This window comes from Mirounga angustirostris, unplaced genomic scaffold (assembly GCF_029215605.1).
Source record: "Mirounga angustirostris isolate CCGP_5_RB_7025 unplaced genomic scaffold, mMirAng1.0.hap1 SCAF_2, whole genome shotgun sequence".
Lineage (NCBI taxonomy): Eukaryota > Metazoa > Chordata > Mammalia > Carnivora > Phocidae > Mirounga > Mirounga angustirostris.
The window spans coordinates 187,293,781-187,309,003 of record NW_026991710.1 but is presented as its reverse complement, the minus strand read 5'-3'; the positions used below and the strand labels follow the sequence as shown (position 1 = coordinate 187,309,003).

Genomic DNA, 15,223 nt, shown 5'->3' with positions numbered 1-15,223 from the left:
ACAGGCAAGCCGTCCTAATCCTTTTATCAATTAAGAAGCTCAGGCACAGAGAGGTAGATTAATTTCCCCAAAGTCACACAGCTCAGGTTCTGTGCAGGGCTCCCCGTCCCTCACATTTTCTCGACCATCAGTTTAGGCAAAATGGCCATTGCGTTCAATCTTCTTGAGAAGTTTGCCACCATGATGGGCAAGTTCTTGTCTTAACAGCTCGGCATTTTAATTGCTCCAGTATTTTTGTTTATAAATGAGTTCCTGTTTTAATTACTTTCTGGAGAGAGATGAAATGACAAGCATGAGGTAGAGAAAACATGACCTGATTCTGTTCAGAGAAGGCTTGAGAGGGGAGTGAGAATTCTCGAGTTCTGGAATGAAGAGAGGGAAGGCACCCAAGAGGCTGGGGGAAGGAGATGTGGGGATGTGATAACCATCCAGAAAGCCATGGCATTCAGAGAGGAAGGGAAACGGAATGTTGTTTAGCTTCTCCTGGAGGGGATAAAATTAAAGAAGAGGAAGGCAGGCTATATATGGCAGGCAGACTCCCAAATTCTTATTTTGTCCTTTGGACTACCTATTTGAGCATGAAGAGCATCAATTATGCCTTTCACCAGACACAGACTGAGCGCCGACACTGACCTCTCTCAAGTCTCTTCTGCCTCTTCTCCCACGGAAGATAAAATGGCAGGAAAACAAGATTTCCCAAATCCTAAAAGCCGGTGGCAGGTAGAAACCAAATGGGGCACGCGCGCATGTGCACATGCATGTGTCTGAGGAGGGGCTGGCTGTAAGCGATAGCCTGCCCACTAAGGCAGTTAAGGTCTTCTATAAATTCGATTTAAATCAAAGCCACTCTGGGGTGCCTGGGTGGCTCAGTTGGTTAAGCGACTGCCTTCGGCTCAGGTCATGATCCTGGAGTCCCGGGATCGAGTCCCGCATCGGGCTCCCTGCTCGGCAGGGAGTCTGCTTCTCCCTCTGACCCTCCTCCCTCTCATGCTCTCTGTCTCTCATTCTCTCTCTCTCAAATAAAAAAAAAAAAAAAATCAAAGCCACTCTAACTTCCAGTTCTCCAAAGTTCAATTCTCTCTTGCCCTGTCGTTCCAAGTAGACAGCAAGCGAGCTGCGAGCACACACGATGGCAGCAGCTCAAATGTCTTCCTGTCCCAACAGCCCCTTGCTCTGACCAGGAATTCTCCCCCTCGCTGCTTTTCCCCCACAACGCCCAGCTCAGTCAGTCATTCAACGCACGGAAGATTTACTGAGCACCTACTTTGTAAGAGACGTTGTTGTCAAGTACGAGGAGGGGCAGAGCACGATCAATCCAGTCAAGGGCCTGGTTTGTGAGAACTCTGGGAGGGCTCCGGGCCAGCACAGGATGCTCTAGAGGTTAAGTTTGGGACAGTTGTGAAAAGAAAAAGAAGGGAAGGGGGCCGGGGAGAGGCCACATGAAAAGAGTTGAGAAAGTGGAGTATTTTTTTCCAGTCCGAGGAATCAAAGGCTTCATTGAGGCAGTAACACATGGGTTGGAAGGGGAGGGTGAGCAAGAGGCAGTATTCAGAATGCCTCTGTCTTTCTGAGCCTTCTCCTGGCCACCCCAGAACAGACGGTCCTCTCCTTCCAGAGCGTCTCCCCCTCACTGTCCCCACTGCTCGGCCGAAACTACAACGTGACACAACCTTGTCCCACTTCCTGACTTTCTGCCTCATATCGCAAGTTAATTCTATATATCTCCCTTTAACTTTTTATTTGTGTGCCTCCTGTCCCAACCAAGTGGTGGCTCCTGAGAGAGTTGAGAACTGGGATTAGAACCTCCTGTACCAACTCCCAGCACAGGCTCATGGCTTACGCCCGCGGGCAGCTCCATGAAGCTCTGCTAAACAAACCGACGAGTGGACAGACCGAGGCCCACCGACCACAGCCAGAGTCCCGCAGGAGATCACGACCACTTGGAAACACCGCGTGTGACAGTGAATGCTTCCTAGCAAATTTCAAGACTTCTGGCAAGGGGGCTTTTCAGAACCTAGATGAAGTGATGGAGACAGAGGGGGCCGTAGTTGCCCGAAGCTGGGGGTAAGGGGAGGAAATGTTTGGGGTTGATAAAATGTCCTGGGTCTTGAATATAGTGGTGGTTGTACATGCTTCTGTCAAAACTCACAGAACTGTATACCAAAAGGGGTTCATTTTACGCTATTTCACTTAACATCTGAACATCACTGGGGGCCCAACTCACAAGCTGCAAGCCCAAAGGAGAAGCAAGGAATTCCCAACGTCTGAGATGCTCTCTGGATGCACTTTAGGCACTAGCCCCAATCAACTGACCGATCTCTCTCTCACTCATGAGTTCCCTGAACCACCAGCCTTTGTCCCAAGTGACAACATGGACAGTAACACTGACTCCTGACAGTCAAAAAGACACTCACATAGCCAACTGTTAGCAATCTGCTACAGCAAATCAAGTCAGAAGTGATACCATGCGGGGCGCCCGGGTGGCTCAGTTGGTTAAGCGTCTGCCTTCGGCTCAGGTAATGATCTCGGAGTCCTGGGATTGAGCCCCACATCGGGCTCCCTGCTCAGCGGGGAGTCTGCTTCTCCCTCTGCCTCTGCCTGCCGCCCCCCTGCTTGTGCTCTCTTTCTCTCTCCCTCCTTCTCAAATAAATAAATAAAATCTTAAAAAAAAAAATTGCCACCGTGTGGGGCACCCGAGTACCCTGACTGATAAATAATAGTAACAAAACCAAACACTTCCTGAGCACTTACCTTTGCCTTTCCCACTCAGCCCTGACCTCCCACCTGGAAGACTCCACGACGCCCTGAGGAAGGTACAATTATCGTCCCCATTCTAGACATGAGGAAAGGCATCGTGGAGAGTTAAATATTAATTCAAGGTCAGACGGCCAGTAAGTGGCAGAACCAGGAATCAAATTCCACTCTCCCTGACCCCGAGGCTCAACTCAAATACTCTGCAGGGAGGTCTCCCCAACCGAAAGAGCTCATCAAGTTCCCACCGGGCTGCTCCTGGCTTTCTAAGCCCATCTGAGGATAAAAACTTAGGAATCTCACCTTACTGAGACTCTGGGCTCATAACCAGTAGTGAAACGGCTTTTCAGCAGCTCTATATTGGGTGCCAAGGAAATTCTCCAATGGTTAGAGGAGCTAGGAATCCACTAAGCTTCTCCAGCACATCAGGTCAGCCCATCAGGAAAAGAGTCACCCACAGGAATGTAATTTTATCTAGACCTAGTTGCTAAGAATTGCAACAATATTATTCATGGCTGCTTACTGATGAACCAGTTTGGTTCCTTAAAAGGTCATTCTAACTTTATTAACAATTGCTGACTTAATGTAGGCCTCCACCTGAGAAAGCAGTTGCCCCCATGCTTCCCAGAAAGCTCTTAAGAGCAAAGACTATTAGAAATGAAAACAAGGGGCTCTGGAAGGGGAGTGGGGTGGTCCTACTACTTTATAGCTAAAGGATGCTGGAAACCCAGAGAGGCCAGATAGACTGCCAAGGTCACCCAGGTGGCTGTAGGGTTGAGCATAAAGCTTATCAGCGGGCATAGAAAATCAGGCTATCCACAGTACTAGGGAGAGAAGTTTCTTCTTGATCCTATCCAAAAGTTCGAGAATTGAAATTGTTAATATTAGCACTGACAATGCAGCCCAGATGGAGGCTACCTTCCCTACTCAAATACATTTTAATATGATTTTGATAATATCATAATCATAATATTATTTTACCACCCTCTAACTACACAGTGATTTTTCCATTACGCTCATTTTGTGCTCCCAACAACCCTGGGAGGTAGGCAGGATCAGTATTACTATTATTTCCATTTTATATTTCAGGAAATCGAGTCTCAGAGAGGCTAGGGAGCTACCAAATGTCCATGTCTCTCTGTGCTGTGTGGACGAGCCCTCACGGCCGCTCCACAAGGGCAACACACACAGCCCACTTCGCTTTCTGGAAGGATAGGCCCATGGAAGTCAAAATGTTCAGACTAATTCAAGTTCAAAAACAAATATAAAAGAGGTCGGCAGGGACCAGGTAGCAGGACTCTTGGGACACGAGAGAGACTCGGGTCTTTGATCTAGGGGCAATGGTGACATGATGGTGAGACTGGCATTTAAAAAACAAAATCCCGGGGTGCCTGGGTGGCTCAGTCGGTTAAGCGTCTGCCTTCAGCTCAGGTCATGATCCCAGGGTCCTGGGATCAAGCCCCGCATGGGGCTCCCTACTCATCAGGGAGTCTGCCTCTCCCTCTTTTTGCCCCTCCCACTGCTTGTGCTCTTTCTCTCACTCTCAAATAAATAAATAAAATCTTTTAAAAAATTTAAAAAATTAAAAATTAAAAAAAAAAAAATCCCTCCATGTGGAGAATGAATGGGGAGGGGGCAGAATGGAAGGAGAGCCCTGGCAAGAGTGAAGGTGACTGGGGGTAATATCAAAAAGAGAAAGAAGGGGCTGGATTTGAGAAATATGAGGGGAGACAGAAGGATCTGATGGTTAATTATAAATGAGGTGGTGGCAAGGGAGAGGGGAAGGTGAGAAATATATAGCCTCATAAAAAAAGATGGCAGGCTTCTTGGGCAAATAAAAACTTCTCAAGGTTGAAAGGCAATAGCCAAACTACTACCAAGGCTCGTGTTGGCACATGGCAACTGAGAGAATCCCATGCAGTCTCACCTCTGTGACCAGGCTTCCCCAGGTCCGGTCCCCTGAAGAAAAATAAGGTGTACTCTCGGTTCTAGGTCTGGGTATATTGTGACATTTGGGTTTCACATCTCACATGGAGTTTCCTATTGCTCAGAGTTTTCTAGGAGTACTGGTAAAATTGGATGCTTTGTCTCCAGACAGGCAAAGAGCTCAGCCCTCCCCGAAGAAGGCACGAGGCACGGCACACAGCCCACCGAGAAGGAGCATGGAAGACCTTCACTCCCTCCCCCTAATGAGGGGGGGCCTTCCATCTAAAGATCCACCTCAAGCTATTATTTATCTTGTAGAGGGATTTTTTTTTTTTTTTTTACATCTTAAGCACCAGGAAAAAGAGCAAAAAAGAAGAGTGAACAAAGGGGTTGGAAAAAGATGAAGACACAGTTCTACAGCCTAGCATCACTTCTGGCCATCCGCAAATCATTATGAATTCTGGGGTCAGAGGCTGCCAACCTTGAGTCATTACCACGAGGCCCTCGGGGTGACCCGAAGGTGGTCTCTACATTGTGAATCTGTTCTTTTTGCAACTGCAAGTCCTCCCTGGCTATACCTGAGTTTCTAAGCTTGTCTAAAAGAGCTCCTCAAGCTTTACTTTTCAAGTCAGCTTGAATGACTTGAATGACTTACTTTCGAAGTCATTACCAAAAAAAAAAAAAAAAGTACATCCTATAAGGTGCACTGTGGGCAGACAAAAATCCAAATTGCGTTATTTCCTAATGGCTATATGTCTAGTCACTAAGGATTGCTTGCTTGACTTGGGAATGATGAATAGCCTCCCTGTTCACAGCAATCTTTGCTTTCTTGAAGGGTGGGGTTACCTTTTATCGAGAAACACAATGGGCTTATAAAGCACTGCCTAGGCAAGTCAGACTGAGCGTCCGCACCTGCAAACTTTTTACACTGGCCTGGAGATGGTTTCGATTCAGCTCAGCAAAAGCATGCTAACCTGGGCAAGACGCCAACAGGCTATTGTCAGAACAATTCAACATGTTGCTGGCGTCTTCCGCTTCCTCAAAACAGAAGTCACCATATGCAAAAAAGAATTCAATGCTAAAGAAAAGTAAAAATAAAAATAAGGAATTTTCTTTTTTTTCTGCCACCCTTCAAAGCAAAGCAGGGTTAGGTCTTTGGGCGTGCTCACCTGGGCCGTTTAATCATCCAGGAGAGACAGAACATTCGAAGACACAACTTTTTTTTTTTTAAAGATTTTATTTATTTATTTGAGAGAGAGAATGAGAGACAGAGAGCATAAGAGGGAGGAGGGTCAGAGGGAGAAGCAGACTCCCCACCGAGCAGAGAGCCCGATGCGGGACTCGATCCCGGGACTCCAGGATCATGACCCGAGCCGAAGGCAGTCGCTTAACCAACTGAGCCACCCAGGCGCCCCTCGAAGACACATCTTAAGTGCTGAGACACCGCGCTCCTTTTGGGGGGTCTCAGCACAACTGGCTAAATCGGAAAGTGCCTTGAGCTGTTAAGGACAAGACGACAGCAAGACCAGCGGCCAGCCCGCTGACAGCCACACGTGTGTGCCTGTGTGTGCGTGTTCCTGCTGTATCATCCGTGGCAAGGATAAAAGTAAACCACAGCAGCCATCAAGCAAGAGTTCCCGGGTTGGGGCCACTGTTTTGTCCACTTACTGGATTCCCCGTTTCGTCCACTTACTGGATTCACTCACAATAGCCTCCACCCTGCCTGGAACAAAAATGTACTGGGCGGCTGGCCTCTGCTGAATTAACTTATGGATTTTCAATCCATTTCCCTCGCTAAGAACCGAAAGACCATGTGAAAAACGGCTACAAAACACTCATTTCAGTTCCCAATTTAAATCTTATCCATGTACCTGCTTCTAAAAGCAGAAAGAAAAACACCTGGAAGCTTTTTTCTTGGTGCCTGAAGACAAAACTGGACTGAACTCCGGGCTCAGAGACACATGAACTGAAAGCAAGAAATGGTGTCATTTTCAAAAGGATGAGAGAGAATCTCTCAAATTCCACCATGGCCTTGGAGTCAGAATCCCTGTGTTTCTCACCTCTGTCCACAAATCACAGAGGCTAGGGATAGCTAATTAATGGTCACCGTGGGAGTGAAGACAAAAGCTCTATGAAGGGTTTAAAATCCAAGGTAGTGCTACTGTTAACAATGATTACAAATTACCCCCTTCTTTAAAATACTTGCATGGATCCACTTGGTGTATTATTATATATATATACCTTTGTAAGGGCCACCAACTAATTAGACATATTCAAACTCCTTTTATGCCTTCCTTTATTATTTTATTATTAGGCCAAGGAAAAGACTCATTTAATCCAGCAGGTGATTTTCTAACCAAACTGGGCATCCGTCTTTGCCCCGGAAGTAACGACTTATTAAATTAGCACCAACCCCAATAGCAGCAATCATACCAAAGGGCAAAGAACAATCAACCTGACAGAGAATTTACATGCCAAAGACTCAACCAGATGTGTTTAAAAAAAAAAAAAAAAAGGTAAAGAAAACGCTGTACTACTGTGACTTTTGTTCGCCATTTTATCCGAGGTTGAAGTCACCTCATACATGAAGGAGAGCTCAGAACCAACCAGCTCACTCGACACAGCTGAATCTTAAGAAAAGGTGCCTGGAGTCTTGACAAACATTTTCTTTTCTCTTTCTTTTCTTTTTTTTTTTTACAGGACTGAATGGGCAAGGCTTTCCAGAGGCTGCCCGCTGAGGAGACGGAGACAGATGAGAACCCAGGAGGGGAGCGTTGGTCAGGTGAGGCCTCACTTCCCAGCAGAAGTGAGAAGACACTGTGTCTCTGAGGCCTTTGCTACACTGAGGGGAGCGCGGCCTGGCAGCCACAGGCCCCCATCCTTCCCTCACACTGCCCTCTGCCAAAGCCCTCAGCGTTCAAGGGAGTGCCCTCGTACATCAGCCTACTTCCCAACTCCAAAACCCAGGAGAAGAGGGCCCGTGACACTGACATTTATAGCATCTGCGGCCTCCTGTCCATACTCAGCCGAGGGTCCAGAAGTGAAGGCATCTGGACAGGAGGTTGGCTCTCCTAGTTCTTCATGATCTCCCTGGTTCTTACCAGCAACAGAAGCCCTGACAGTCTACAAAATGGAGGAAAGTTTAATGGACCACAAGGTGCCCGAGGGCAAAGCCTGGTTCTGGATTCTGGGGCTGCAGCTGGAAGACGAGCTCACCGCAGGGCCTCCACCATCCACTCAGCGCCGTGGCCCAGTGGGATCCGGCTGAGATGAAATTCACTCTGGTCCCCCTCCTGCCTAAAACCCTCCAAGGGATTGGGTCTACATCGTGTGTGTGTGTAAAACAGTTGTGCACTTGACTGTCTCTCATACTTCAATTAAAAAAAAAATTTTTTTGAAACATATCCTCCAGCAGTTCAGGAATAAAACCCAATGTCCTTTCCCGTGGCCGGAAAAGTCCCCAGGACCCCACCTTCCATCCCTCTCTGACAGACCCTCGTGCCCTCTCCCCAGGGTCACCCCCACTCTGGACTTCCTTAGCCCTCCAAGGGGGTTCCTACGTGGGGGTCCACGTCTGGCAGTCCCGGGGCTCCCCCTCACCCACCCACTTAGGAGGAAATGCCACTCCTTCCAGAAGCTTCCAGAAGCCTCCCATCTAAATCTGGCCCCAGACATTCTCCCTTGTTCTTTTCTTTGCAGCATTTTCCACACATGCTAGCACTGTAGTTACCTATGGCCGTATTTGTTTACTGTCTCCTTCCATGAACTCGGGACTGTCTCCTTCCATGGAACTAGGGATGGGGCCTGTCCTGTTCCCCAACCTATTTCTAGCACTGAGTCTGGTCTGTGGAAGGTGCTCAAGAATCTTTGTGGAATCAAAACATGCCGTTTGGCCACAGGTCTCTGTGCCTCAGTTCCTTCATTTGTAAGATGAGCGCCACTTTTGTGGCAGGTTATGCCACCGACCAGGTTCTGAGAGGACCCATGAGGACAGTCTTCCCTCTCCTTATTCCCCAGTTCAAAGGATAACACTTTTGTCCATGTGACCGCTTATTGAAAGATGGAGAACCGCTAATCATGAGCCACTGGGGGGGGAAAACCCATTTCATCTACTGGAGTCTCCTGGGAAGTCACTCTTGGCCTATTTTCTTGAGGCTGACCCATCAAAAGTTCCTTTCTCTGATCCTCAAGGGCCTTTATTCTTCAGCCCTGAAACCTGGGGGCTGGAACTTTGCATGTTGAGATGGTTCCAAGACCTCCTCCCACTGACTATGTTATTTCAAATCACGTTTTACAAATTTTAGACCCCAGGGGGCTGCTTGTGTAGATAAAAAATGAGATGTCAAAACAGTTTACCTATGATGTTCACCGTACTATCCACTTCATTTTTTATAGCTGAAGTCAGGACGGCATACTCAGGAGAAAGATCACTTACTCCATTACTAAGCCCCAAAGATGACTCAACTGGTTCTTGCTAGGAAGAAGAAAAGAAAAAAGAATTGAGAACACTTCCTTTCCCCTCCTTTTTCTTAGCTTAAATTCTATCCTCTGTCTACTTTTATTTATTTATTTATTTTTACTGCTAGGGTCACGTTCATCCCCTGAATGCATTCCCTACTAATTTAAATCAGCCTGAAGCTAAAGCAGCACATTTCTGCACGGATAATATACTGCCAGGTATTTGCCTACTTTCATTTTCCTTTGAGGAAAGGGTAGGAGCACATCTGGTTTGCTTTTATGAGAGGCTTACACCTGTAGGCGGTAGTTTGGGGGTTCAGCAGGGCTGCATAACTGTCTGTGGAAAGAACCGTGTGCCTAGTTTCCAGTTCTTTCTTCTCCGAGGGAGGGAGTGCTCAGAAGGGTCAACTCCTGGCTTCCTAAGGAAGGACTCATGCCACTTCCTTTACAGTGATTTCTGAGGAAAAGGTCTGCCTCCCCCTGGACCAAGAACAGGAAGCCAGGGGACTTTCCTCCCGAGGAGAATGATTTCTCCTCAGATAAGGTTTGCCCTGGACCCTGGCCACCTGAGCACCCGTCACTGGGCGGGAGGCCGGTAACATGGGCCAGACTGCGCAGAAGGTCCCCTCCCCCGGTGGAGTCCAGCTGGGCAATCCCACGCCCATGGCTTCACACAAATGTCTTTCGAGTGTCTGAATGTCCCAAATAGGCCGAAAGGCTACTCGTTCATACTAATGAAACGATGCATCAAGTTCCTCGTCCTTAGTGTAGCTCTTACTTCTGCTTTATTCAAGAGCCCTGGAACCCTCCAACCTCTGAGAGAGCCAACCGACTTTGGGGGAGCCAGTCCTGAGGTCCACATTGACTTTCAGCATGTTGATGAGAGCTTTTCCTCAAGGTAAGATTGCATCTGCGTCTAGGATAGCAATCGAGTCAGACAAAAAAAGCCACACAGGACAGCTCCTTTGGGAAACCAAGATGGAGAGTGGGGGCAGAAAGAACACAAGATGGGAGCAGAAGATCATTAGAGGTAGATATGCCTGTGCTTTGAAAAATCCAGAGTGGTGGGCATCTCTAAGGCATGCGGGGTGTTCTTATCAGTTTATTTATGTGCTACCTGGAATCAGTGATGAGCACCCCACACACACCCAAAATCTTAGGGGAGCCACATAGGGAAGGAGGGGGAAGTTACCTCCTCCTTCATGATCCCAACCTGGCAAACTCCCATCATGATAATGAACTGTAACTTGGAAGACATCACTTCAGTATACAGCTCAGTCCTAAAAAAGTCCCACATGCATGCTGACAAGAGGCACCAAAGGGCAAACAGAGGAGGGGCCCAGGGCCCAGGCCAGTCCCCCTGGGCGGAGTCTTTACTCCTTTCTCCTGCAGCACCTTGCATTTCCCCCTTTTAGGAGGCCTTTCTGGGGAAAAGCCCCTTGCCTGTGACTTGAGTCTCCAACCTTTCTCCTCCTCCCCCATGCCTGTGTTAGAGCCTGTGGTCAGTCTGGCCGCCACTCCAGCCACGGCCTCAGGCTCCAGGCTCCTGCGGGGCTGGTAATGACAAGCCTGTTGTCTGTCAGGCTCTGCAGTCATGCAGGGGTCGGAGCCTGGCTTCTCCACCTCAGGCTGGATGCAGGACCTGATTTAACCCTCTTAGAGCCTCTTCCAGGGCTCTGCAGACAACGATAAACTGAGGACGGCAATGGACCCACCTCCCCGGGATGGCGTGAAGATTAAATGAGATAAATAGGCACCTGGCACTTACTACCAAGTTAACGCTTCCCATTAGCCAAGCATAAATAAATAAGGCCAATAAAACTGCTCTCAAGTACAATGACCTGTCCTCAGGTCCCGTCCCTCAACCCCACACACTGACATCCAACAGGGAGGAAGGACTGCACTGTCCCTCTCGAAAACATGACTGTCCATCGTTATTATACTTCTCTGCCTTCTCGTGGCACCAGTCTCTCTCGCTGCCTACTCGAGGGCTCCTTTTCCATGTCTCCCTCCGTCCCCCCGTCATGCCCCCCATTTCATTCTGCCACTTCCTTTTCCTCGACTGCCCCAAAGGAACCACCTACAGAACATCTGAAGGAATTATGAAAAGACCTGCTAATCTGTATGGGTTTCTTTTGTTGTCAAGTTTTTTTTTTTTTTTAACTCATTCTGCTTCTAGGTTTCTGATAAAAATAATGAGGCAGTCAGACTTGCATATATTTAAAAACCTAAATTATTCTGATCTCAACTGAAGGCCTCTAAGTGTTTCACATGATCTACCATTTAATTAGTGGCAAGTGATACCTCTATCACTTTCCACTTGAGAAAACTATGACTCAGAGACTAAATTAATTTTCCAAGATCACACTACTTCTAGCCTAAGGAGATATAAGAACTGAACTCAGTCTTTGGTCATGCAACATGAGCCTATTCCAGGAGCTTTCTGCCTTAATGGACCCTGCACAAATCCCAACAGAGATTCAGACAGAACTGTTTTCCACATGGTTTTCCTCCCCACCCCATCCCTACCTCGTGTCCTGTGCTACTTCTCTACTAGAACGGTGCGTTCTACCAATGGAGGCCGCGTCGGACTATTTCGGACATGGTTTTGCTCCTCCCACCCCACTTCAAAAAATGCCCTGTTGCTTCTGAAGTCTTCAGTGCAAACCATCTCTTGGTTACTATCATTCTGGAAGGCCAGTGTGGTAAACTGTTCAGTGAGATGTAGCCAGCATCTCTCCGAAAGGTCTCCACTCAGGGTGCAAAACAAGGATCTTCACTGTACTTAGTCAAACCTCGACCATATACCTTTTTTTTTTTTTTTTTTAAAGCAAGGAACTCAAATTAAGAAAAGGGGTGCACAGTTCTCTACGAAACATGCGCAGAGAGGTCTTTGTCCGGCGTCTCCTGGTCCTGTATGGTACCCACTCCCGCTCTGTCCCCTGCCTTGTACCATGCCCTGGCCTGATTAATCCTCAGCCAGCCTCCTTTCTGTTCCCCTTCTGACTTTAGACATCATTGGCCCTCCTGTGAATCAACTAGTTTTGGCTTCTAATCCACCCAAAGAAAACCAAGACTATGCGTAGGTTCAGACCCCTCCATGGTGCATTAACTCTGCCAAATCTTTATGCCCAAGAACCTTTTTTCTCAGTATAGAATCTAAAGCTCGGCCTGCAGTTTAAGGGATTTGGGGCAAAACCAAACTGGCACAAGAGAGAGAGTCCAAGGGAAGGAGCCACACTCTCTTTAGACCTCTAACGTAATACATCCTTGGTTGGTCTCAAAAGCTGTGCTTGCTGGAGGGGCTTGGGGGTGGGCCTGAGTCAGAGGATAGCAAGGGCCCCTCAGCCTCTGCTCCAAGTCCACTCCATCTCATCCCTGTGCCACAGCCCCTTGTCTAGATGTCCTTTTCCTTGAAGCAAAATACAATGGCCGTCGGAGCTTTTCCATCTACGACCGAGCCCCGCTGCTACCAGAGATGCCCTAATTCATCTGTGCAAAGCCAGTCTCCTCAAAGCCAAATTTAAGGACATCTCTAGGTCTCTCTACTAAATAAAATTTCAGGCTGACAGCTGGGCTTCATAAAAGTAGCCCAGGAATGGGGTGCCTGGGTGGCTCAGTCGGTTGAGCATCCGACTCTTGATCTCAGCTCAGATCTTGATCTCAGGGTCATGAGTTCAAGCCTAGCGTGGGGCCTAGTTAAAAATAAAAATTAAAATTAAAAAAATAAAAGTAGCCCAGGGGATTGCACACTCCACACAATGAGGCCACTAGTAAAACAGGTTGATGCCTCCTGCCCAGTCCTACAACACCCTCCTTCCTTCCTTCCCTGGAACCAGACCGTCTTCCTTCTCTTCCTACTCTCATTGCAACCCCCCTTTGACTTCTCTCCTTGGCTCCCTTTCCTCTTCGTCTTGTGCTTGGGTCTCCATATTCCTCTCATACAGCTTCTCCTTGGAGAAGACATCTGCTGTCAAGGCCTCCAGTATCGTTCCAGAGTACATGACCACACCCCTGCGCTCCCACACTTACCTGAGCTCTGGGCCCATTAGATCCCACTTTCTACCTGACATTTGCTTCAGAGCGCTCTGTTATGTCACACTCAACACATTCCAAGTTAAACTCATCCTCTTCTTCACAAAGCATGCTCCCCTCCCAACATTCCCTTCTCGGAGGCTTGAAACTTTGATCCACTCCCATGTACATCCTCTGTATCCTCTCCAGCGTCTTCCCCTCTCGGTGCCGAGGGCCACCATCTTCATCTACACTTGCCACTGTGCTCTTCTCCCCTCCGTTCCTTCCTACCACCATGAGAAAGACCTCCCCCCTTAAATATCAAATATCAACTCCATCATGCTCCACTCCTACCCAAGGAGTTCAACCAAGCCCCATTTCACAACATCACCCATCGAGGTTGTTCAGCCACCCAGTCTTCAGACTCTGAGCAGTACCCTCAAGAGCCACCAGGAGTGGAAGGAGGTAGGCAAGCCCTCTCTCCTGCTCCATCCCGGGCAGCTCTGATTCTATCTGTATTTCAAGTGGGCTGCCAGTGTGTGTTTCCATCTGATAAAGTTTCAAAAACTGAAGACCTCTTCCAACCAATGACGGGATCGCTCCAGTACCAGCCCTGAGACGTGGTCTTTGGACAGGGACAGGGAGCATGTTGCTTTGAATCCAGCTCAAGTCACTGTTAGAGCCAACAGCTGGATTAGAAGGTTCTGCTAAAAACCAGTACCTGCTTTTCCATAACTTCTACCCAGAGGTCTTCGTTCAGAACGAATACAGACCGGGCCTGCTCCCTACCAGGTGACTTGAGAGACCCTCCTCGAATATAGTTCCCATCACATAGCACCAAGGCTTTGATCTGGAAGCACTTTATAGTTTCAAAGTGTGCATGTTTCATCGGCAAACAATCCTAGGAGGTGGGAAGAATTAATTTCTAATCCTCCCCACCCACGGTCTTTTGTTTCCCACTGTTGCCTCACAACATAGACTCCTGCTCTAATTAAGCCAGTCTCCTGACTCATCCAGGGAAGACCAACAGCAACTCTAACTTCCTGGCCTTCATGTGATGCTCCCGGTGCTGGGGACTGACCTCCATGTTACTCGATCCATGCCCCAAAGCCTGGCTCAGGTCCCACAGTTTCCAAAAGACCAAGAGGCACCAGATGTGGTGAAAGAGTGTGGGTTTTGGAGCTGGACTGACCTGGATTCAAATCCCAGCAGCGCTACCTTGGAGAAATTACTCACCCCCCTGTGCTTCCCATTCCTCATATGCAAACAGGACATGACCTGCCCACCCCAGGAAAAGCTAGATGACATATTAATTAGAGCTCAGAACTTGGTAGGGGCTCAAAGATGGCAGCTACCACCCCTCTGTTTACCCCCTCCTCTCCTTCCTGATCTTGGCCCCGTGACATTTTTTTGAAACACTACATGCACTCATGACGCATAATATAGTATTGTTCACTATTGTGGGTCTTAGTCTTATTTCCTCAGGTGACCAGACACCTCCACACAGGCAAGGCCCGGCTCAAGTAAAACCCAGCTCACTGAGTTCAGAGCATATATATTCACAGAGAACATCGAAGCATATTGAGGCAGAGTTTCTGCACCTACTACGTGGCCAGTAGGCCTCAGTTTCCCAGTCTCGGGGAAGCTATTTGCTGAGGGAACATATAGCATGGAGATAAACTGCCTGAGTGACCCCAGAAAAATTCTGACACTCAGCCCACATGTTCTAAACATCATTTGCTAGTTAAAACTTCAACTCGAACTGAATAAAGATTGGGAGGAGCTTGTCTCAATAGCAAATTTTCCCACCTGGTTCCTCCACACAAGTCAAACATTCTTAGTGGAAGAAGCCTATCTGGTCTCTCCTGCTGCACATTTGCATGGCACATATTAACTCAGAGCTTGGGCGTGGTGACAACAAAAAGTAATGTATTAATAGCTCAGTAAGGATAAAGTCTTTTAACTGTACAATTCTGGGCAAGCTGGAGAGTTCTCTTGGAAAACATTCTACTGAAACACTTCACGAACGCTATGGCATTAGCTGTCCTGAGCCACAGAGCTTGGGAAGGCTACT

The 15,223-nt window shown here is 47.9% G+C and overlaps 1 protein-coding gene across 4 annotated transcripts in view; it reads right to left on the bottom strand.

The window, feature by feature from the left end:
• Positions 1 to 15,223, bottom strand: part of IRF2 (interferon regulatory factor 2) — an 81,630-nt gene that overhangs the window by 12,916 nt on the left and 53,491 nt on the right. For all 4 annotated transcript variants that reach the window (XM_054508560.2, XM_045879631.2, XM_045879629.3 and 1 more), the window contains exon 6: positions 9,034 to 9,151. In XM_054508560.2, the coding sequence (XP_054364535.1) occupies positions 9,034 to 9,151 (118 nt within the window). The remainder of the gene's footprint in view (positions 1 to 9,033; positions 9,152 to 15,223) is intronic.